This window comes from Punica granatum, chromosome 4 (genome assembly GCF_007655135.1).
Source record: "Punica granatum isolate Tunisia-2019 chromosome 4, ASM765513v2, whole genome shotgun sequence".
Taxonomy (NCBI): Eukaryota; Viridiplantae; Streptophyta; class Magnoliopsida; order Myrtales; family Lythraceae; genus Punica; species Punica granatum.
This window is the reverse complement of record NC_045130.1, coordinates 32,143,489-32,168,396: the sequence shown is the minus strand read 5'-3', so window position 1 is coordinate 32,168,396 and position 24,908 is coordinate 32,143,489. Positions and strand designations below refer to the sequence as shown.

General features: G+C 36.8%; 1 protein-coding gene and 1 pseudogene across 1 annotated transcript; both read right to left on the bottom strand.

Moving 5' to 3' along the window:
• Positions 1 to 11,406: 11,406 nt before the first annotated feature.
• Positions 11,407 to 16,624, bottom strand: LOC116202496 (NAC domain-containing protein 92-like). The gene is made up of 4 exons (XM_031534073.1): positions 16,483 to 16,624; positions 16,026 to 16,280; positions 15,660 to 15,931; positions 11,407 to 12,279 (listed from the first exon to the last, which is right to left on the bottom strand). Exons 2-4 carry the CDS (start codon positions 16,198 to 16,200, stop codon positions 11,743 to 11,745), a joined length of 984 nt encoding a protein of 327 aa, XP_031389933.1. The 5' UTR covers positions 16,201 to 16,280; positions 16,483 to 16,624; the 3' UTR covers positions 11,407 to 11,742.
• A 6,951-nt stretch (positions 16,625 to 23,575) lies between these two features.
• Positions 23,576 to 24,648, bottom strand: LOC116204800 (annotated as a pseudogene).
• Positions 24,649 to 24,908: the final 260 nt, after the last annotated feature.

Genomic DNA, 24,908 nt, shown 5'->3' with positions numbered 1-24,908 from the left:
GGAACCGGTTTCATATGTCAGTATTATGGAGGTTTTGAACGCAAGTGAAGTGCATCTTTTGAAGGGCACTGCCGGATGTGAAAGAGAGATTCCTACACGACTAGGTCCAAAATGGGCTTGTATAAATCATACAAGAGAGTTCCTCTCAACATCATGTCATTCCAACATCATGGCAAGCTAATTATAAGCTAGTGCCAATAATTAGACAAAAGTGTTCCTCTCAACATCATGTCAATTCCAAAAATTTATATTTAAGTACTATCCACTTGCTCGGCGTTCTCAGCGATCATCCCAATACTTATGGATCATCCACAACTCCAAAATAAAGGAAAAATATACATCGAACATAGCGGGTAAATTTTTCAAATTAAATATCAATGATTTCGCCAATCTATATATGAATGATCTCCGCTTTTGTAGGACATAGCGAGTAACTTTTTCAAATTAAATCGCATCAACCCCTGTTAGCTATAAGTTTGCATCAGGTGAAAAATTGAGGTAACAACAGAACCGGCTGTTCTGAAAGATTAACCTTTGTATGTAATGTCTTGGAACAAGCTGGAGCTTTCGACTTTTTCTTTGTTTGATTGTAACGCTCCGATTTCCGGATCTCAAACAAAATAGAGATTCAAGGAGTTATTAAAAAATGAACGCGAATACATATCCATAGAAAAAATTACAATTGAGCCAATAATACACGATTTTAATATCTCTATATACAATTTCATAAATCATAAAATACATGAAAATCCATTTTGCTTCCGCTGCGGCAAACTGATAACTCATAAACCTGTAACAACATCTGAAAGGAGATGGGGGTAAGTTCGAGGAGAATCTGGTAAGTGATAATGACCAACACTAGTTGGATCATGCTGGTAAAATAACTCATTTCATAATTATACATATATTTTAATTGTGGAACACAAGTCCAAAATTCACACACAAACATACATATGGCTACGCCTACATTAGCCCGTGAGAAGGCCCATAAATCTTAATCACTTAATCCAACATATATCTCCACTGATGGAGCCTAGATCATACAAAATGTATCCATACACATAAAGTTCCACGATTTTCGGTATCAAATCATATTGACAAGATCAATAGTATCCACACATGATCCAAAGTTTTAGCAAACAATAAACACAAATCAATATCGATTTCAAAATAATATTTTCTTTAGAAATATTTTATATTTCACAAATACTAGTAGGAGTCACGATCACTTACATAGTCCTATAAGCCCTCTAATTCAATGGAATGATTAGGGGTGTGCACGGATACCGGGTATATCCGAAACTAATCGGACCTACCCATTAGGGTTGGGTCCAAGTACCTCATATTGAAAAGGGATATTTACCTAAAATGATCCATGATTTGTCCGTTTTGTCAAATCTATCATATGCTTTTTTTTATCAAATCTATCACATGGTTTACTTTTTACATCAAATCTATCCCGGCGTTATCTTTTCCGTCGACATCTAACGGCCGTGCTGACGTGGCGCCTACGTGGCAAGTGTGGCCCACTATCTTTCCACGTGCCACGTCAGCACGGCCGTTAGATGTTAACGGAAAAGATAACGCCGGGATAAATTTGATGCAAAAAGTAAACCATGGGATATATTTGACAAAAAAAAAGCATAGAATAGATTTGACAAAACGGACAAACCATGGGCCATTTTAGGTAAAAACCCCTATTGAAAATATGTTAGGACCCGGGTATTAAAATAAGGAACCGGTTAAAACTGATTTCGGTTCCGGTTCTTGCATATAGAGTACCCAGAACTGGAACTGGAATTAATACCCGGACTTGGATAATAATTTCAACCATTATATATATAGTTATATTCAAATATTCCTATATTTAAAAATATAATCACTAATTTAAAAAAATAATCTAAATCTATATTAACATTCTGTATTGCGTGATTACTAATTATGGATGAGATATTTCGATTTTATTTAGCGAGAAAAAAAAATTACAAGTTCCCAAAGAGCACTCGGAACTTGTGGTAAAAAAATTTAAATTTTTATTATTTTTTTAATTTAAAAGTATTTTAAAATAATTTTTAAAATTTTTAAAAATAATTTAATATTTAATATTAGAATTATTTAAAATTTTAAATTTAAAATAATAAAAATGATTTTTAATTTAAAATAATAAAAATTATTTTTAATTTAAAATTTAAAATTAAAATTAAAATTAAAATTAAAAAGTTTAAAATTATTTTTAAAAGTCTTTAAAAGTTTAAAATTATTTTTAAAAGTTTTTAAAATTTAAAATTATTTTTAAAAGTTTTTTAATTATTTTTAATTTTTAAAATTTTTTATTTTTTTTCTAAATTTTTACTTTTTTTTTATTTTATTTTTATTGGACTTTTTCAAATTTTATTTTCTCTTAAATGACGTGGCGCACTCTGATTTGTTCCACGTAACAAAAGTGACACATAGGACGTGCTACGTCAACAAAATGTTAACGGCGTTAGGGACAATTGACGGAATGTACTATATTGAAATAGGTTTGAAACTTTTTGTACTAACAAGTTACAAAAAAAATATTTTGGACCAACTTAAAATATTCATGAAACCTTTTGGACCACCGATAGAATTAACCCAAAAAATAGGATGCCCGAACACGCACACCCTTAGATTGATCCCTGGTTGAAAATTTCGATTAAAAATCACTCTCTCCCTTTTTATTCCTCACGCCATCTCCCTCTGATATTTTCCATCCTCACTATTTGTTTTGACCGAAATGACAGTGAAAGACTCCCTCTTAAAGACAGATGCTAAAGGACATTATAAGCGATTATAATTAATAGGAGAAATGAATACATTTATGGAAATAAGATAAATAGACTTTAAGAGGCTAATTGACAAACTGAAGGTGATAGGGAGGAAATTCCATAATCTCACACACAACCATATAAAAATATTTACTTTTTTCAGATAAATTCCAAATATGACACATTTAATACACCAAATGTACTTATTCCGCTAGAATAGAGATAAAAGCTAGCCCAATATATATAGGATAATTTGGGAAGTTGACGGAGTATTTATGAAAAACGAATATCCATAATTACACGGGCAACATCAATGATATCATATAAATTCTGTTTTAAGAAAATTATTTCCAAATCTCGTGAGAAGAATTTGGAGTCATTAATGGCCGGTCAAGCTAAAAGAGCAGGCTTTACCAAAATTAATTTAAGAGACCACTAACACTTTAGTTCTCGAATTGTTCAATTGCCACCACTTGACTACCTGAATTTTCAACATGAGGAATTTGATCTCTCAATTTCAATTTCGTCTAACAGTTTGGTCCTGACGTGAAGTCCTTGAATGGAAATGTGACGTGAAAGCTGAATTGGCTGAGATGGCATCAAATTTGTGCCACGTCCTCATCGAAACGACGTCGTTTTGCTTCCCGAACACCCAAAAACAAAATTACGCCGTGCAATGTCAACCCCATTTGATCGGTCGGACCCAAAACGACGCCGTGCTACCTCAATCGATCTTCTTCCTCGCAAAACCCTAATTTTTGCAATCGGATCCTCAATTTCCAAATTCTATAAACCATAATCCCAAATTCGCAAATTCCTCCAATCCAACCGAAAACCCTAAGCCCCAAATTCCGTAAATACTCAAATCGAATCCCAAAATCGTCCAATCGAATCGAAAACCCTAAGCCCTAGATTTTGTAAATCCTCTAATCAGATCCCAAAATCCTCCAATCGAACTGGAAACCCTAATCCCCAAATTCCCAAAATCCTCCAATCGAACCATAAGCCATAATCCCCAAATGCCCAAAATCCTTCAATCGAGCCGTAAACCCTAAGCACCAAATTCCCTAATTCGTCTAACTGATTGCAATCCCAATTTGGAGCAGCATGAGTTGCAACTCGCAATCATAGTGGAGCCGTTGTAATCACCGTCGGTTGCATGAGGATTTAGGCGTCTACCCCAAGAGCACGAGAGAGAGCAGTTGGAGCATGTCCAATAACGAAGATGGGTTCTATGATTGTGGGCGAAGAAAGAGTAGATGGAGTAGTAACAGTGATGAAGATATCTATTGTCACTGTGGGCGAAGAGCTCTGAAGATGACTTCCAACACCAAATGCAATCATGGGAGGGCGCTCTATAGGTGCCCACAGTGGAGGAACAAAAGTCTGAGCTGCAGTTATTTTCAATGGAAAGATGAAATTAGCTTGGCAAAGTCCTCTCCTAATCAGAGGTTGATCAGTCAGCTCAAGAGGAGGAATGCTGCCTATGAGCTACAGTTGAAAAGGTTACGAATTGTGTGTTTGATATTGGCTTTGTTGGTTACTATTTTGGCATCGAAATTGTGGAAGTAAGCTGGTTATGGTTTATTTGGTGTGGCTTGAAGTGCATCTAGTCTGTTTCGGTTATGTTGTGATAGAAGTGGCCTTTGGCAGTGGCTTTTGTAGTTGATCACTCTGTTGGTAGTTGATCTATGTTGGTTGTTGATCAATGTGTTAGAGTGTTGGTGTTAGTTGTTTGGCCTGGGTAGATTATGCTTAGGAGTTGCTGGCACGGGTAGATGGTGCTAGTGTTAGTTGTTTATATGCTATGCCATATATAAACTAAAAATGTAGTACAACTATAATATCTAATGAAAAACCTCTTATTGATATCAATTGTTTCATTTTGTTCATGTTCTGCCATTTATATCCTACTTTGCAACTGAGCCACTTAGATCCAACTGGTAACTGAGCTGAGCACTAGTATCCTACTTTGCAACAGAGCCACTTAGATCTAATCCTGGTATTAGTGCACTGCACTGCACCTAAAACTTCTATCAGTTGGCACTGCACTGCACTTAAAACTTCTATCAGTTGGCACTGCACTGCACTGAGCACCATTCTATGCGACTACTAAGCACTGCACTGAACACCATTGTGTGCGACCACTGATCACTGCATGGTACTGTACCTTGTCCTGCACTATACCTTGTCCTGAGCACTGCACTGCACTGTGATGTACCTTGTCCTGTGCGACCACTGACTAGTGCATTGAGCACAAACACCAACTGACCAACTGATTGTTTGTTATGACAAAATAGCAACAATGCAACTAAGTAAACTTCTGAACATTCTTGAGAGCACTGAGCACAATTCTGCAAGTTTTGCAGAACAACACTCTCATATTCACTTCACTTAATGTAATCTCATTTACAAGTAATTGCATAACTTTTCTCCCACATACAAAACAAATGAGAGAGACATGAGGTGACTGATTAAATACTAATTGTTCACTAACACCAACTTTTGAACATTCTCGAGAATAATTGTTGCATATATTAACTTCCATTACAAGTTAAGAGTTCAAATGGTTAGACAAACATTTGAAGACCACAAACTATGGTACCAACTGGTCAGAAAATGACCATCTGACCACTACAAATTGCCCATTTTGTCACCTATACAAAATGTACCTGATTTCGCATTGCATATACCCTCAACATCAACTATACCGAAAGCCCAACTTAATCATGTCATCAACTATACAAAAAGACCAAAAGAGGACTAAATATCAGTTCCTATACAGTTTCATATGTACTATCATTAAATATACCAAAAAATGCTTATACTTCCATTAATGATTCCTGAGTTGCTGCTTCAGTTCTTCACGCTATTTCTTTTGTTGAACCCGTGTGAAGCATGATTCCTGAGTTGCCAAATTGTGGCTTTAGTTGGATGAGGACCTCAGAGCTTGCTTATTTGCCATACTCCTAGTCAGCCTTCGAAGAATTGATGGTGGCAGAGGAGACCCTGCTGCATGACCACCAGTCACTAACCTTGGGGCAGGAGTATGCATTGGCATTAAGGTAGGTATAGTTCTTAGCATTGGGGCAAGGGCATGACTGGAGGTGAGGGTGCTGCTGCTGTTAGAGGGGGGTGGGGGCTAACAGCTTGCTAGTTGTTTCTGTGCAAGTTCAGGCCAGGTATGGGGATGAAAAATGGAATGCTCTCGCCTGGTTGGCCTGGCTACATCCAAGTAAGGGTGCTCGGAGTTAGTCTTGAAATCTGGATGCTCTGCATGGTAAAATCAGTTGTGGAAAATCAAAAGAAGCACTAGAAATGCATACAAATAAGATAATGACAAAAAATAAAAGATAATACGTCTTGTGTTTGCACTGTTGACTCAGAAACAAGTGCCTCCTAGGCATGTTGTGTTCCATCGACATATTTACCCTAGGTAATGACATGCAATAAATAAAAATTGAAATATAATGTTGTCATCTATAAGTATTAAGTAAGTATATATACATTGTCCTTTGCATTTGCTTTTGTTGTTTTTTGCTTTTTCTCTCTGACTATTGTCCCAGTACATCTAGTCTTGTTGTGGCCTGTGTTTCCACACTTTGAGCATCTGGTAGCCTTGTACTTCCTCTTGGCCTTATATGGATTGGGTGCTACATTTTTCTTCTTATCCCTTTTCTTTTTGGCCTTCCACCACCCCTACCGTACTATGGTGGCAAGATTGGATCTAGACCACTCTTCTCCCATTGAGCATGTCCTCTCACTGGATGAATGAAGGGTGTGTAGATGGAATGCCATGTTTCTTTGGGGAAGTATGCATGGACAAACATTTCAGGCTGTTAACCATTGCGGCATATGCAAGCCACTGCATGACAACAAGGAATGCCACTTAGATCCCACTCCATGTAAGGACAACTTTTCTCATTCAAGTTAACTACAAATTTTTCACTTGGACTGTAGATGTGTAGCACTTGGAACATTGAGCTACTAGGATCCCCCACCCACATTGGATGCCACTTATTCGCATGTTTCTTAGCATCCTCGAGCTTGGTCTGAGCTGTTGGAGTGATTGGACCATGGTAACTTTTAATTTCTCTCCTAGAATTATTCATCTTCACAGTCAAGTATTCTCTGATATCTTCCAACATTGTGATGATTGGCTTGCCTCTAAACTTGACTATGGCTGCATTGAATTGATCAGAAATATTGTTCACCAACATTGGATTCATTGTTGATGTACTGAAAGCTGCTCTAGACCAGTGATGTACATCAAACTTCTTCAAGTAAATCCAAGCTCCTTCATTTACTTCCTTGATCTTCTATAAATGTGCATTGAATTCATTCATAGTCTACAATAGCCCACTTAGCTCTTGATTTCTCCATTAGCTCTAAAGATTTGCTTCCAAGTGCTTCACACAGAACCTATGTCTAGTTCCTAGGCATACTTCTTGAAGTGTTGGCAACAAACTCTGCAGATATACAAAATGGTTAGATGTGAAAAACATAAAGACGTAGTAATAATCACATAAATTACAAATAGAAATCTCCTTTTGCATATCTGATATCACTTCCCAGCCATGTTCATTAGGGTATCCTATATCCTCAAACAGTCTTGTAAGAAACTACTTCCACGTTTCCTTAGTCTCCATCTCAACAACTACGTATGCAATGACATAGAAAGCCTAGTTCGGATCTTGAGTCATTACTGCTAATAAAGTGCCTTCATAATATCCTTCAAGAAACAACCATCAAGACCTATAAAAGGTCTACAACCCCTTAATGCCCTTCTTTTGGTTGCTGCAAAACAAATGTAAATTTTCTCAAATCTAGGAGGCAAACTCTGATCCACCCTCTCGACACTTAACCCTGCAGTTAACCCAAGATTGCTCCTTCTTATCTCTTGACAATAATCCCAAAGTGCAGCAAATTGTTCCTTCTCAAACCCTTCAACAATGTCTGGTTATTTCTAAAGATCTATACAACTTCATCTACGCCAATTGAACTTGATAATTATAAGCCATGAATTTGGCTGCGTCTTTTGCTGTAATATTTGGATAACTCCTCATGGCATCCACTAGCTTCCTTCCCACCCATTTTCTGTCTACTAGAGGATTTTTCAAGACCCTGCTGCAAGTGTGAGTGGGATAGAAGGTCTTGATCTGGTAACCCCCCACATGCTCAGCCCATGAACATAATGTTTTCCACTCACAATGTTCTACAACACAAGCGACACTGCATCTAATCTTGCCATTCGTCTTAAACTTCACAACTCTCCTAAGATATATATCATAGTCCTTAACAACATCTTTAAACAGTTTAAGAGTGGGAAAGACCATTTCTAACTTCAAGTGAACCTCACCAAATGGTGCCTGAGCAAAATCTGCAAGCGTCATCCCATTGTCTTCATCATCACTCCCTCTCAATACCTGATACTCCTCATTTATGTGTCTTTGATAATCAAACTCAGGTATTACAATATCATCACGTTTAGTCCTCACAACTATTTTTGACACTTCATTCTCTAAGGAAATTTAATACCAACATTAGCTTTCCATTTTGACTTTCTCTGTCTTGAAGACTCGGCTACATCACTTGCAACCTTATTTACAAAATCAAATGCTTCTACGAGAAATTCCTCATCATCGTCCTCATTCTCTTCATACTCATTTGATCTAGGTTCGTATGTTTCATCCTCAGTCCCATCAGAACCAGTCTTAACTCCATCCGACCGATCATTCTCCTCTAACATTGTCTGACATTTACAAAAAAAAACAAATAAGGGATAGAATAAATAAACAAAACAGTAGCGTCAACCCCAACATACAAGCATGGTCCACAACTAAAAAAAAGTGAACTCTTTATGCTTGTCCACCTACCAGCCGAGATATAAATGCTAAAACGACAAACAAAACGGAACAACTACCAACATTCGTGTCCACGACCACTGGTCAATAAGAGGAACAACATTTCAGATCTTCTATGGCAGAAAAAGAGCAAACTTCATGCCATTGCAACCTTCACTAACCTGGATAAATGCGAAATCGTCCTCGATTTCACCTTTACTCTGTATAATCAAGTGGGTTAGTCAGAAAAAGAATTACTTTTTCAACTCAACTCTATAATTAGGTTAGACTGATAATTTTGGGGTTGATTTTCGCGCCTTTCAACCCCTTCACTAACAGAGGCAGTAGACATTTTGCGTGGAACCGAAGGATGGCACGACGTCGTTTTCATATTTCGATAGGTAGGTTGACAAACGATAGCGTTTTTGCGTGTCTAAAGTCAGATTGCCCGGCTGCATTTTTGGGTTCACGGGTCGATTCGATTGGACGATTTTGGGATTCGATTGGAGGATTTATGGAATTTGGGGCTTAAGGTTTTCGGTTGGATTGGAGGAAATTACGAATTTACGGGAATAGGGTTGATTGAATTTGGGAATTTTCCGAAAATTAGGGTTTCGCTCTCGAAAGGAAGAACAGGCAGAGAAGACAATTGCAAGTTGCCAAGCCGACGTCGTTTCTAAGTCTGCTGGGGCAGCTGCCAAACGCAGCCATTTTTGCGTGGCCGGAAGGACCGAAACTCCGTCGTTTGCGTTCTTGGGTCTGTAGGACAAGGTTGCACGGTGTCGTTTTCGTTTTTGGGCTTTCTGGAAGCAAAACGACATCGTTTTGGTCATGACGTGGCATAAAATTGACGCCATTTCTGCCAACTCAGCTTCCACATCAGATTTCTGCTCAAGGACTTGACGTCAGGACCAAAGTGTTAGACGGAATTGAAATTGAAGGATCAAATTCCTCATTTTAAAAATTCAGGTACTCAAGTGGTGACTATTGAATAATTCAAGGACAAAACTTTTAGTGGTCTCTTAATTTAATAAACATCCAAAAGTAAATTGCCTTAAAAAGAAAATCGGCGTATTGCATTGATTCTTTGGCAATCATAGGAGTGAGGCCAAGGTAGAGTTCAAGCATTGGGGGGGGGGGGGGGGGGGGGGGGGGGGGGTTGGGGTGTTAGCTAGTGTGACAGCTAGAGTCATGATTGCGTCCATGGGACATAATTCCTTAGGGCCTGCTTCCATTGCCAGAATATGGTCAGTGGTCCAACTAATTTGTTAGTGATCTGAATATGCTTTAGGCCTTGGCAATATTATTTCAGGAACAAAAATGCATACATTGCAGCTGAGGCCAACTACGCCAAAATCACTTTTTTGGACCTAAATGTGCATATCTTTTCTGTTTGACATAAGTGTCGGCCCGTTTCATCTATCAGCCGCAGTTACTGTATATATATAGAGAGAGATTCTCTTGTTACTATATGTTATCAATAGACAATTGTATACACAATCGGCTACAAGTCCAACGGAATCTTTTTTTTTTTTTTGGTTGGGGGGTGGGATGGTTGGGTCGGCTGGGCATCTAATGGGAGCAATAGTTCAATGGGAAGAATGGAATCAATTTTTTATTTTGCTACATTCCCCTCCAAAGGGTCCCGATTAATCTATGTTAGAGCTGGATCCATCCATTAAGGGGAGAATCTCTCAGAGGTATGAATTTTTCCATTTACAACTCTTGAACCTGATATTGTATCCAAGGAAAACAAGTGTCGAACGACTTACACCAATTCACTTTGAGTATCCCATATATATTTAATGCAGGCACAGAGAAAAAGGGAAGAGAAAATAAAAAATAATTAAAGAAAGTCCTGTGCTAGTGAAAATAAAACAAAAATTTATCACTTAATTTCAAGCTGAGGTAAGTAACAATAATAAGCCACCTTCCTCACCCAGCAAAAAAATAAGCCACCTTCCTCAGCACCCCGTAATTTCATCCTTGTGTTGAAAGAATCCTCAGGTATTTTTAGTATTAATTACCGACTAGCCGCTTCATCCGCATTGCTATTTTATATACATCATCATACAATAATTCTATTATATTATGCATGAAATAAATTAATATTATGAATTAATTAATGTTATTTTAATTTCTTTATTTTTAAAAAAAATTTCATAGTTTTATTAATGTGATTGTCTAATTACTGTGCTGGGTTAATAAATGTAAACCATATAATAAATGAAAGTGCTTAATTTTTTTTAACCACGAAAGTGATTAATTAATGTTATTGGGGTATATGTAAAGGGTCAAGCCATAAGGAGCTGAGAGTTTGAAGATCGGAGCAACGACGATAATCATCTCTCTCTATTTTGCAATTATATATTATATATTATATGTATTGATACAATCAAATATAGCGTAAAAATCGTATAAACCAATAATCTGCAGAGAAATAACAAAATCTTAGAATATCAATTTAAGTGTAAAATCATCCTTACCGTTTATTAAAAGTTTAGCTCATATATATATATGCTAATTAGGAGCTTCTCCTCTAGCTTCTTACAAATGTCGAATTCGAGATCTAATTTTATGATGAATTATAAGCGTGGATGAAATCATGATGAAACAGCCTAATTGCCTGCCAATTTTGATGTCAGTGGAAGACGGAACATCGGACGAAGAGATCAAATTTTGACAGACGGATTGTAACCGAAAAAAAATTTTGACAGACGGAAGGGGCGTTCCGCTCAGATCAATTAAGCAAATTAAACAATATTAAGCTTCGCTTGCGGAACAATATTCATCCATTTAGTGGCCGAAACTCTTCAGTAATATAATTCTTTACAAATAAAGGAAATTATGCGATACAGAATGCAACATTTCTTGACGACGCAAATTCATCAAACTTGCTTCAAACGTTATCCTATGAAGGAAGAAAAGATATAACTACTATCATTAATATAAATGCCCGGGACGTGGTTATTCTTTCGTAACCCAAGACAAGAAAACTACATTTCTTTTTTTTTTTTAATGCAAACGTTGCTAAAAACATGTGTTTTTTTTTTGGCTAAAAACGTGTCTATCATATAATAAAACCACCAATTATGTCGTTGCTTATGGAACTACTGATCTAACTGATAGGAGGGCCAATAGCCATCTAAGTCCATGCAATGATCCATCCCCATGAATCTGTTGCTGGGGACACTTGCATTGTTGATGTCGCCGCCATAGCTTGTCTCGGGACCAAGGTTGGTCGTAGCCATCATAGAGGAATTAGCAACCTCCTGGGGGTTTAGACCTGGAGGAGGCTGCATCGGCCGGAGGACCGGCTGACCAGATGTTGCGCCTCCAAGGTTCAGGTTCAAGCCAGAAATCGTAAAGCAACCAGCAGCCCCAGCGGCTGGGTTAAACGGGGCTTGCATCTGTGGGTTCATGCCAATGGATCCGCTTCGTAAGACCCTGTTGAGCTCACTCAGGTCGGGACCGCATGGGTAGTTTCTTCCAAGGAACTGGAAGTTTTCATTAGCCGGCATCATCGTGGGCGGTACGATGCTTGGGCCAATTTCAAGACTGTAGGGAGGGATGGCCCTTGACTGGTTGGTGGGGTACTTCTTTGCACCAGCGCTCTTCTGGAAGACCCGACAGACAACCCACTCATCCTGTTGGAAAATCATACAAGACCATATGTTATATTGGTGCACATGAAGTCCGTTTTTAGCATACTCATGCCGGGTTTGGTGTATCTGTGCAGAATAAAAATATTGAAATCGCAGAAAATTTTATATTTAATTTCTGAAGATGCTAAAATAGAATATTCTAATATGTAATCTTTCGTGCTAGTGGCCGGCCACGATGTATTAAAAGTTGCACCAACATTGCAAGCATTGCTTCCTTTCTTGTTTTCTAATTGGTGTAATCTGAAATATTCCCTTTTGTTATCCATAAAATATCTGAATAATTCGAGTGATAATGAAATATTGCAAATTATGAAAGAGTAATTAAAAAAAAACTTGAATGTTAATGATTGTCGTGAACTCTGCTGAACCCCCATCTTTGGGCAAAACTAAAACATTCTTTAATTAGAGGAATATATTATTTTCCAAAATAAAGCCACTTTTGTTTCTCAATTTTCATTGTTATTTAAATTTCAGTCTAAACTTTTCTTTTGTTCAATCTTGTCCTCAATATTATCGTACTCCTTCACTTTAATCGACTTTTTTTTCCCCAAAAGTTGAAGTGAAATTATTTAAAATAAAAAATTATTTAAAAAATCTGAGACTGGAAAGGGGAAACTCATTGTGGCTGCTAAGTGCACTCCCACACCCCTGATCCATAGTTCTCAAAGAGATCTTGATCAAATTAGGTGGCAGGAGCGTCAATATCGACCACACAACACCTCCAATTCGAGGTCGCTGGCAAACTTATATTCCATCACTTACCTTGGTTGGGGCCTGGAGGAATCCCATCTCATCCTAGTCTTATCCACAAAATGAACAATTGATAAAGTCCCTAACTGGTTTGCATTGATCCATAAATTTTTTCCATCTATTGTCCAACTACCAATTATAGACCCAGTAAGTTTAAACTATTAAGTGGCGAAACCCTTTCCTCTTGTTAAACTGTGTATTTCACCAAACTATCTTTGTTTTTTTTTTTTTAAGTTAATCCTTTTCCTCTTTTTTTTTAATTTATTCTCTTTTAGTACTTTTACATACTTTTTCTGTCTTCATCCTTTCTTTTATTCATTTTCATCCTACCTTTACTTATTTTCCTGTTTCCATCCTTTTATCTGATTTCTTAATTAGGAAAAATTCAACTGTTAGTGCTCAACTTACGTTACTTTTTTATTTCATCCTAATTCTCTCGTTTTATTTTCAATAATGTTTGCCTTGGTCTTATATTTAATTTTGATTATAAATGGTAACATGACATTTCTTGAAATAATAAAGTACTTTCATTAAATTAAATTATATATACAAATTAAGAGTGGATGGATAGATGGTGCAGAGTGAGGGGAGCGATAGGGAACATAATGGTGGATACCACCGTGCAAATGAGGCCATAATCAACTTTTCATGTTGTACTCATCTCTTTTTGCAAATAGAGAGCACGCCGAAATAGGCCATGATTGAAAAAGCCAAGGTAAATGTGTAATGTGTAATTACGAGGACATGATTGAAAAAAAATAGGGAGAGCATCAGGACGAAATTGAAATTTAACTAAACTTGAGGACTAAAATTTTAAACTTTTTCATTTAAAAGTTAGATAAAAGGACGGAAATAGAAAATCAAGTAAAGGTATGTACAAGGAAAAATGACTAAAGGAAAAGTTAGGACTAAAGTAGAAAAACAAGTAAAGGCGCTGGATGAAAATGAAGTAAAAAAAGAAAGCAGACTACAATAGAAAATCAAGTAAAGTTAGTGGGTAAGTGTATAGTTTTGCCTTATTATTTTCATTTTTCTAACTTTTATTCCCAATTTAATGATAAATTTTATATGCATTTGATAAAATTTTAATCAAAATTTTAGCCAAGTAAATTTGACTTGTCAAAAAACTCAACATAATATTTTATCGATAATTCATCATAATTTATTTATGTGTTACCTACATTTACATAAGTTTAACTCAATGTAATTTTTTAATTAATTTTCCTACAATGATATTTTCTTTACTCAGTTTTCCATTTTCATTTATTTCTAATAAAATATCTATTTCATTAATTCAACATTATTTTATTGATAGAATGATATGATATAGTCACATATAGAGTGATGATAAATGATAAATATATTATGGAGATCTCACGATAACTAATAGAAAATATGAAAAACTTATAACAATTTTGAAATTGTCATAATCCAGTTACGAATTGAAATTTTAATACCTCAATAAGTGTTTAACCGATGCGACAATGCGCGGGTTGTTTTCTTAATATTAAACCCATCGCGACACACGACAGATCTCCCTTAACTTGACAAATGGCCCAAGAAGGGCCACTTCTCTCCTCTGTTTATTTTTTTTTTACCTTTTTTATTGTTTTTCTTTTTTTTTTGCTGAATTCTAATTTATAATTATACTATATCTAACATTATGTTCCTAATTCTATTTTTGATATTCTAATATCTGACTAATTAAATACTACAAATAATGTTATGGACAATAAATTTATAAAGGGTAAATCCTGAAGTAAGGATATTTGATGAAGGTTTGATTTTAAACTCTCAACTATTTTAAATTTTGACATGTCCAAGAACTCAATGTGATATTTTCATATTGTTTTATCATAATTCTATTAATGTGATAAATAACCACATCTGCATAATTTTCCTATGTTCTATTTTATTCTTAATTTTTATCTTTATATAATGCTCTATTTTAATTAATCCTCAATTTCTAAAAAATATTTTGGATAAAATGTCTGATGAATTTTACGTTATAATCATTTGTTTTAGTTCATGTACTGAATACTCATACATGAAAATATTAAGGAATTTCAATATAACTAAAAAGATGACAACATAAAAATCATTGGTATTAGGCAACTGTATGTATAACTGAAGAATAGACAAAACCGTTATCACATCATTAATACTAGTAGAACATTACAGAAATTAGGTTTAGAGTATTAATTCAAGTTCTATTATGGGATAATGGTGAAATTTTTCTAGAACAAGGACACTTCATAGAATGGAATTTCAATATAACTAAAAAGATGACAAAACGTAAAAATCATTGGTATTAGGCAACTGTATGTATAACTGGAGAATAGACAGAACCGTTATCACATCATTAATACTAGTAGAACATTACAGAAAATAGGTTTAGAGTATTAATTCAAGTTCTATTATGGGATAATGGTGAAATTTTTCTAGAACAAGGACATTTCATATAATGAAAATGTCGGCAGCACTCAAATTAATTTTAGATATTGATCGATGGAGATCATGAGCTTTTGTCAGAATGAACCCTTTTGTATAGGCATTGTAAAATGCTTGGCAGCCATTAGAAACAATAACATCGATTGAGTTAAATGGTTCACCTTGGTAGTTCGAAAGGAAGACTTGGAGTGGATACGATATTCATGCATGACCCAATTAGTTTTCTCTCCTCTCGGAGCTCTCCCTCTGTAAAAGACTAGTGTCTTTTTCATCCCGACCAACTCGGATGTGGTGCTGTTGAAGATCTCCTTGTCCTTCCCCGTGGTTTTCCAGTAGCCAGTGTTTGTTGCCCGATTGGTTCTCACACCAGTCGGGTACTTCCGATCTCGAAGGCTAAAGAAGTACCACTCCTTCTCTCCCATCTTCGCTTTACCTGGGAGAGAGATGATCAATTAGAATCAGAAATTCATCAATAATTCAACACAAAAGAAACTAGGGTTTGGAGCTTCAAGGGTTGCGATGACCACCTGGAAGGTCCCATGGCTCGCACTTGTTGAGATCGACATTGGTGATTGCTCTTCCAGTGAAGTTAGCATCAGATATCTTGTTCATCAGGTAGAAAGTGATGAGCTCTTCGTCCGTCGGGTGAAACCTAAACCCCGGCGGCAGCGTCTCCTCCTTGCCCTTGCTCTCTCCCTCCATTTCGCTAATTTAATATATCTCGCCGGGTTGGCTTCAAGTAATTAATATTCCTCCTTCGAACTCAGAAAGCAGCTCCCAAACTACAAGGAAAAGAATCGTCATTCGAGTTGTCATGAAACCCTAATAAGGGTTAAGCTCACAAGCCAAAGAAAGAAATTCTCAAAGAGTCAGTCGTCCTTGGAAGAGTCAGTCGTGCCACATGTTAACTTTGATTTGAAAATGATCAAGAACAATTTGCATATATGTTTCTAAGACGTAGGAGAAGGAGAAATGGTGGCTTACTTGCATAGGAGAGCTTAGATGGAGTCCTTGTTTGGGTTTTGAGAGAGAGAGAGGAAGAAGAGAAAACCGAAGCAAAAAAAGATGAGAGAAGAGAGGACTCTTTCGTACGGGCAGTGTACAAGAAATCTCTGATATTTAAGCTTCTGTGGTTGGGGGTGTCCAAGATATGGGATTTGAGGGGTGTGTTGTTTAAGCTCTCAACTACTATGGGTCTTCTATCTTAAGCAACAATTTAACATGATATCCTCCTATCTATGTCGATCAATACGACGATCTGCACCTAAATCTACGAATTGGGGACAATAACGGTCCAAAACTAGTAAAAGATATGGTCCATGATCAAGACGATATCATGTGGTGTAAGTTAAAGATCATAATGAGGCAAAAAAACCATGCATGTTGCATACATATGTCTTGTGCGACATGCAATGAGCAAAGTTGTCAACGATGAGTTACTAAAGAAGACAAGATTTCATGTTTGCAACATAGCTTATGTATTCTTCCTTTGTTTTTTTTTTTATTTGGTGCTTTGAAAGGAAAATTAACATAGCTTATGCATTCATCTTAACATTATCAGATACACGTTAATTTGTTATATATATCACTTATTGTCATCATATCACAACACACACACACACACACACACACACACACACACACTTTTTATTTCCCGATTAAAAAAGAAAGGAGATGAAAAACAATGAGCTAGGTTTTCTGTTAACGATAATGGTAATTAATGGAAATGGATAGAACAACAAAACGAAAGCATGACGGCTGGCCATCGTATCATATTCCCTTTTTCTACCCGATCAAGAGTACTCACGTACATCGAACACCTGCCATCATATATCATCTGTGCAAAGGGACAATTCTTTTTTCTTATCTCCTTATTATCTCGGTTTTGGAATTAAAAGCTCGATCAAGTTAGTCTTTCAATTATTTTTCTTTCAGAATATTAGCTGGCCAGGAACTGCTACAGAACGGGAAGAAGACTATGAACCAGAAGAAAACTATATAATTGAATAACATTCAGCTTTGGTCTCCAGCAACCCTAAAGGATTCTTCTAACAATAAACCAATTAGTAGCTGATGGGAAACAGCAGAACGAATATAATACATATGATTAACGAAGAAGATTTCTGGACATAACAAGTTAGAAACAGCTTGAAATGTATTGGGAAAAAAGCGTCATAGTTTTCAAAACAGATGCATTGCAAGTCACACAAGAAATCATAACAGGCCAAATTCAAAATCATATAGTTATCATCATATCGTAAATTAATGAGCTTGCACACTCCCTCACGCAAACGATGAAGAAAAGTCCCATTAATCTCAATCACTTCATCGACACGATTCATTTCCTCGATGATCCGTGTCTTCGAATACTTCCTCGCAAGTCTCCTCTCTCGCAATTATCGTCCAACGACTCCCTCAACTTTTTTCGGTGAAGTGGTTATGGGTGCCTGTCATGAGAAAAAGACCCCTCTAGAAGCTAGTGACAAACCCTAGCTCATGCCGGAGATTCAAACTGTGCATGCTAGTTGTGCAACACTTCAAGGACTTAAAAAATATCACTTACAAATAATAGCTGATTCTATTGGATGAGCTGCTTCTGTTATTATGCAATGGCTAGCAAATTCATTTAGTTTAAGAAAATTCAAATTGGATGGAATGAATTGGTAAGAAAAGACAGCACTCCAGACAGGGAGTACTAACAGCAAGAAATTTATTTCTTTTCTTTCCCAGGAGGAGGAAATTTTACTTCTTTCATTGCTCAAGCTCGAAAATGTAATCTCGATCGGTCTAGTGTCCATCTGCCTGCGTCCTATGATCATCCACACTAAGTCCTAGCTGACCAGGCCTTTGCTACTATACATCCACAAATTTGGAGATCCTAGCTAACCGGTGAAGCTGTGTTCTTGCAAGAAGGGATCCCAGGGTGCATGTATATATGACTGTCCCACGTGATATTTTAATTAGGGAAGACAAGTAGTCATCAAACATATTACATCGATTAGTCTACTTAATGAGATCAAGGTTTCGGATGTGATGCGGGGCAAACGTCGCCACAGGCTCACTTACAGTGCTGGCAAGGTCAATGGACCAAGGATTTGGACCTAGGGGGGGCACAAGATCCTTGAGGAGGGAATAGAAAGATAGTTCTTTCTAAATTAGAGGGGTATATACTATATACATGGAATTTCATTAAAATTCGAAAAATTACGTATAAATTTGCTTTTGTTTGGGCCATAACAGGTAAATTTTCCTAAAGCGCAAAAAATAACTTGGCCATTAGTATAAGTGGTTCACGGGAAATTTATGGTGCAATCATCAACGGTGGTGGTATAGTGCACTCAAGTTATTTAATAAAAGTTGAAGTATAATTCCCTTAAAAACCATGTAACTTACTAATAATGTGTGAAGATTCTTCTAAATCCATGTAGCTCACTTCAATTTTAAATAACTTCTCATAAAGAATTTAAGTAATGTTTTTTCGGTAATAAAGGAGACATATAAACCTAGTACAATGAAAGGAAATAAAGCTAAATAAATGGGCACATAAGTCCCATTGGAAAGGATATAACCCAGACCTCTTGGTTTCAAGATGTTGTAGTCCTATTTAATACCAATAATTACTTCCATATATGAACTCACACACACTATAGCCTATTGAAGGATATAAATTAATCGAGACCATATCAATAGTTGAATATATTTACTAATTATTAAGAATTCCAATAACATCGTCAATCCAGCAAGATAATTGTAGCTTGATCATCTTGGTGTGGGCCAAGAGCTAATTCAAATTTAGCCAGTAAAATCTTCATCGTGCATACGAGATATTACCCGCAGCCACTCGGGTCCCAGTGGCTAAAGGAGCAGACGGAGAGACCCTGTCGAGAATCCAAGTTCAAAACCCTAATCTTTAGTACGACCAATGTGTTTCGAGATGAGGTCCATACAGTCCTTGAGTTGGTGACCTGGTCATGAGTCAGAGACAGCGAATTAAATAGACGAAGCATTAATTAGTATATAAAGTGTTTTTTTTTTGTTATAAAGGAGGAATATGACGACATAGTACAAGAATATAAATAGCATAGCTAAATAAAGGGGCACGGAAGTCCCACCTAACGAAAATCGACCCCGAGACCTCATGGTTTCGGGAGGCGACTTGTGCCACAGCACCAAGTACTCTTCCTCAGATATAAAGTGTTTTTATTCACCGAAAAGAAATTTTTGTTTAATTGACTAGCTCTGAGTTGGCATACTACATGAATTGTGATTTCATATATATAGTCTTGCTTTAGAACTCTTCCACGTACGTAAACGTGGGATGAATAATTAGATGTGTTAGGTTTGACGATTGCTCATGCATGCTGAGAAGAACTACACAAGTTATGCATTTTTATGCTCCTAAGCCTCCAAGAAGTCCCACTAAAACCTTAACAGATAAATCAAACCGTCTATAATAAGTTATGATGATATACCAATTGACAGTAAATTTATGAATATGAGACTATGAACACAGGGTGTACAACCCATAAACTCAGCTCAATTTCTTATTGTCAAGCATAGCCCATATGGGTTACTGCACCATATCTGATGAGGGTAGGGTCGGAAAACATGGCATGAGCACTCCTGTCCACCTTAAGTCCACTCTTACGGTTACTCGCGCGAGTAGGTGGAGCTAAACCAACTGGCTGCAAAGCTTTTGTGCGTAAAAGGAATAACAATTCCAGGAAAACCAGTCCGGAGAAACTCAGAGCACGGAGTTTGATATTCTCCATGAGAGTGACTGGCCTCCTAAAATCTTCACAGCCATTTTCCACCAATTAATTGTTCAATTTTATATTATGCTCGTGTTCACATTTGAATTTTATTAGCGTTGGTAGGAGAATGAAAGAAGAAGAGGCGAGGAAAAAGCGGAAAACGAGTAATATAAAATAGAGAAAATATGGAAAATCTTGATTCAATAATTTTAAACTTCGAGATATAATTTTTCTACTGACTGATCTTAAATATGTGTTCCCTAATTTTTAGCAATTAATACTATATTTAGAATTTAGTTTTGAAATGAATATTAAAATTAAGAGCAAAAGCCAGGGTTCAAAGAAACCTGCTGGCTAGGGTTCAAAGAAACCTGCTAGCTAGAATAGTGACATCAATTAGGACCTGTATTGACGAGTTATTGGTATCACCAGCAATGCTGCTGGTGACTTGTGAGCGATCGTCACATTTGAAGGCGTCGTCTTAGGCTAGATGACACGGAGAATCAAAAAGCGCTATAGGTTGGTCTGCGGAGACGTGCAGTGAAAGCATCACCATAGACTGTGTCAAAGGCGATGCTTGGCATGTGTCGTCGTAGATTACGGCATATGTGATGCATGTCTTGCATCTCCATAGTCAAGCTATAGGCTTTTCTATGGTTCGTGTCAGGTTTTCATAGAGGTTGCTTCAACTATCAAGGGTAGTAACTATATGATGGCTACGATTAGTCAATTCTTCCACAGGGTGGTCTCAATTCAATTTCTTGTAACACTATGCATTCATACGCATAAATATTAGTTTATTCCGTAGTGCACATACATTTGAGCAAGTTGGGATGTAACTTGTAGCTGGTCCTTCATGTTGATATAGTTAGAAAATTGTATCTTTGAAGTGTTCGGTAAGATAAGAACGATTGATTGGGATGGGATGAAATCAATCTTCTTGTAATCTCTTTCAACAGTTTCTCCTTTTCAGTAATGAAATAAAATACTTTCGTATACCTCTCGATCAATCTTTCAAGAATCATAACTAACCTAATCTTTTTAACAGAGATTATTGAAATCGAATATTGAAGCTGTTTTTGTTATTTGCATCAAAAATGTCGACAAGACCTACTTAAGGAGCAAGAAATTGAATCATCTACCTAATAGAGACAGAATTAGTTATTAGCAATTGTTTCGTCTCCCCAAGAAACCTAAAATTAATATCTCAACAGAGAGTTTTTATTAATTTCTCTATAAATTATGTATATCAACGTCGGAGCTGCAATATGGCAATAGAACACTGTCAGAAAACAGCAGAAATTTTTTTTGAAAGATAACCAGGATTTTTATTGTAGTGAAAGTAAATAGAAATCTAAACATAGGGGCACAGATATTTCTATTTGTGATAATCGAACCTGAAACCTCTTGATTTTAAAGCGAGAGTGTATGTCACTGCATTAGCCCCATTTCTCTCGAAAACAGTGGGAACTTGATCAACAAGAAAAGTCCACTGTCGAGGCCGAAATCCGTCGCAAAACTTAATAATTCGTGCCATTTTTCCATCACTAGTCCGTCAGGAAATTTCTCCTCACAAATTGCAAAATTTTGATTCGCTATAGAAAATCGGCTCTAATCTTTTAATTGGTCTAGTCACTTGCTCAAGCTTAATGGTAATATGCAATACATATATATATATATATATATATATATATATATCAATCTCTACATGGATGCAAACTTCTCTATTTTTGTACAGATCATGCATATATTTTTGTGGGAAAAAAGGCATAGTGGAAAAGAGGGGGAACATGTAATGAAATTTGTTTAGTACGAAATAGTAACTGAAAAGGAGAATATAGGCTGAGTACGTTATAAGATGAAGCGATGAACAACGTTAGGAGAGATTTTCCACTTACAAAAGAAGCCCGCACAGGCCTAATCAAGGGAAAAGAGAAGGGAAATAAACTTAGGAAATCACGCTGATGAGAACGGAACCTGAAAGTAGAATCAGACAATCAGACAATCAGTCAACATTCAAGGACATGTGCTGCAGTACACCCCTTTTTTTGTGCAGAGATTTGAGCTAATTAAATGTTATGCAGTCCTTCCCCAAGATATTTTATAAGATGAACGACATAGGGAAGTAACCAGCAACAAAACAAAGTTGACATCAGAGACTGCAATTATTTTTCCTGGAGCACAGCATAAACTTAATTAAGTTAACAATTTTAGCAATATGAAGGACAAATTATTTCATAATGCAGCATTAAAAAATTTCTGTTTCTTCTGCACGAAATAACTCGTTGAATTTATCGCCTTTATACCGCAGATAACAAGCATTTGATCATCAGACAACATGGCCATATTATCTCGGAAGCATGGCGTCATATATATACTTAAGTTGTCCTTGACCTTTTAGTTCACGTTCAAATTTAAGGACAGGGTGATCGGAGTCCAGCAGAATAGATATCTTCTATATGATGACTGGATTTGCTATAGCTGCTCCACTATCAACAAACAATCTCGTATGAGGCATGGTTTTCGTTGCAAAGCTCATATGATGTGTTGCTTCTCACTGGAATATGGCAAGCAGTTTCAATATTTAGGATGTCAATTTTCTTGTTTGTATTTGTATGACCAGATCATATAATCAAGACACTATCTGCAGATGGTCGATTATTCACGAACTGCCTCTGGATGATAACATACAATACTCATGTTGTGACAGTAGAAGGCCTTTGGAATGGATAGGGTTTTGTCCATTGCCTATAAGTGGCATGCAACTATCCCAAATCCTACATTGCTTGTTTTTTAGCTGCACAGAGCAGAGCTAAATGGCACTCAAGTTTGTGGAAGGATTTAGCTTTGCTCCAAGGCCAAGCAAAAAGAATCGAGGCGTGTATGTCAGCAAAAGTTAAGGTGTCGGTACGTTTGAGCGACATACAAATTAGGTAACTAAGAACAAGCATCTTGTCAGTCAACCTTGTAGATACAAAGTTAGAAATAAGATCTTGATACGTGGTGTGTAGACATGTTTGTTGAGACTTACCAAGTTGATTCTGAGGCGAAGGTTCTTTTCGCTGATCAGCATCATGTTTGTGCACAACATTAGCTCTAAGAAGTGTTGGCACTCAGGCCAATGCCGCTTCATTGTGCAACAAAGCGCGATGGAGCTTGTGTCCGATGAGTTGGACTTGAAACACTAGAAGGGAAAATCTCCTGTAAAAACCATAAGAGTACAAAGTTTCGATTTGCACCTATCAGCAGTTTCTTTCTTAGCCAAATTTTACATGAAACATAAATCAGTTTAGCATGTATAAAGATCCTTAGCTTGGAAAAAAAAAAGTGAAAACAGAGCACTGTACAAAGTAGTCTGATCACTTCATTCACCTATTTGAACAAACTTATATTACAAGCGAAAACTGTATGGTTTGTACTATATTATATTACAAAATGTGTTTCCTCCAGCAGATAGATCTTCAGAAGGTACTCAGCGAGTCTATCGAGCTTATGGCACGAGTTTCTTGATACTTAAAGGATACCCTTGCTCCATGTAGAATGGTTCTTCTAGATCGAGAGATAAAACAGAGTTTCATACCAATCGACTTACCATGATTGGCCCAGCTCAGCAGAACCTCCATTTAGAACTGACCAAGTATGGCCCTTGTAGGCTCATTACTGCCTCGACTCGAGTAATTTCGAATAACACTTGATTATATGAAGAGGAAGACCCAGATGTAAGAGACTTCTGCGTTTGGCGTTGGCTTCTGCCACTGTTCTGATCCCTCCAATGCATCCGGAGATCCCTCATTGCCTTAAACCTTAAATCTTACCTGTAGTTGGCAGGCACAGGAATCACGTCTGGAATGGAAAGTTCCCCCTCAAGCATCTTCACGACCTCAGACATTTTAGGCCTGAGTGATGCGGACGCACTTGTGCACAGGACTGCGACCTTGACAACATGCTCGACTTCTTCTTGGTTTACTTCGAAATGCAGATTCTCATCAATAAGTTCCATTAAGCCCCCGGTCTGCTGTTTCTGGAAGGCCTGAAATTTCAAACAGGAGAATCGATAACCTCGTCCAGTCATCCCAAACTACAATTACATAAAAAGGATCTGTTAAATATAGACGTTGCCCACGCTTCGTTCTCATATATTTAAAGTATTCAAATCGCATCAGAGCCTATACGATCTAAATGAAACACGTGCATTAGGTAAGTACAATGGCAACAGATGAACGACCTAAGACCGAGAATGTGTATGAACTTTACCCAATCTAAGAGACGTGTAATTGTCGCTCGGCACATAATTGGTGACGCACTTTCCGCTAACAATATCCAGAGCCATGACTCCAAAGCCATACACATCGGCCTTATGGGTGAGGTAACCCCATAGAACTAATTCTGGTGACATATATCCTCTGCGAATGAAGACAACACTTGGTGAATTCAAGCTGTTAAAAATAGAATATCTACAGTTCTATCCCTGCAAGGATAATGATTTACAAGAATCGGTTATGTTTTAGATAATTGATGTTCTATTTCTGTATATTCGATTCCTCTGATTCTGTTTTGATTATCTCAAGTTATTATTGCACAAGTTGAAATGTGCGTAGATCTTTATAACTTTGATGACGAACGATGACATACTTGGTTCCAGCAACTTGAGTACTG

Bases quoted from the DNA above. Each gene is read 5' to 3' on its own strand.
- LOC116202496 (XM_031534073.1), bottom strand. From the start codon at position 16,200: ATGGAGGGAGAGAGCAAGGGCAAGGAGGAGACGCTGCCGCCGGGGTTT. The intron at 15,932-16,025 runs GTGGTCATCGCA...TCTCTCTCCCAG, and splicing joins CGAGCCATGGGACCTTCCAG to GTAAAGCGAAGATGGGAGAG. The intron at 12,280-15,659 runs GTGAACCATTTA...ATTTTCCAACAG, and splicing joins CTTCCTTTCGAACTACCAAG to GATGAGTGGGTTGTCTGTCG.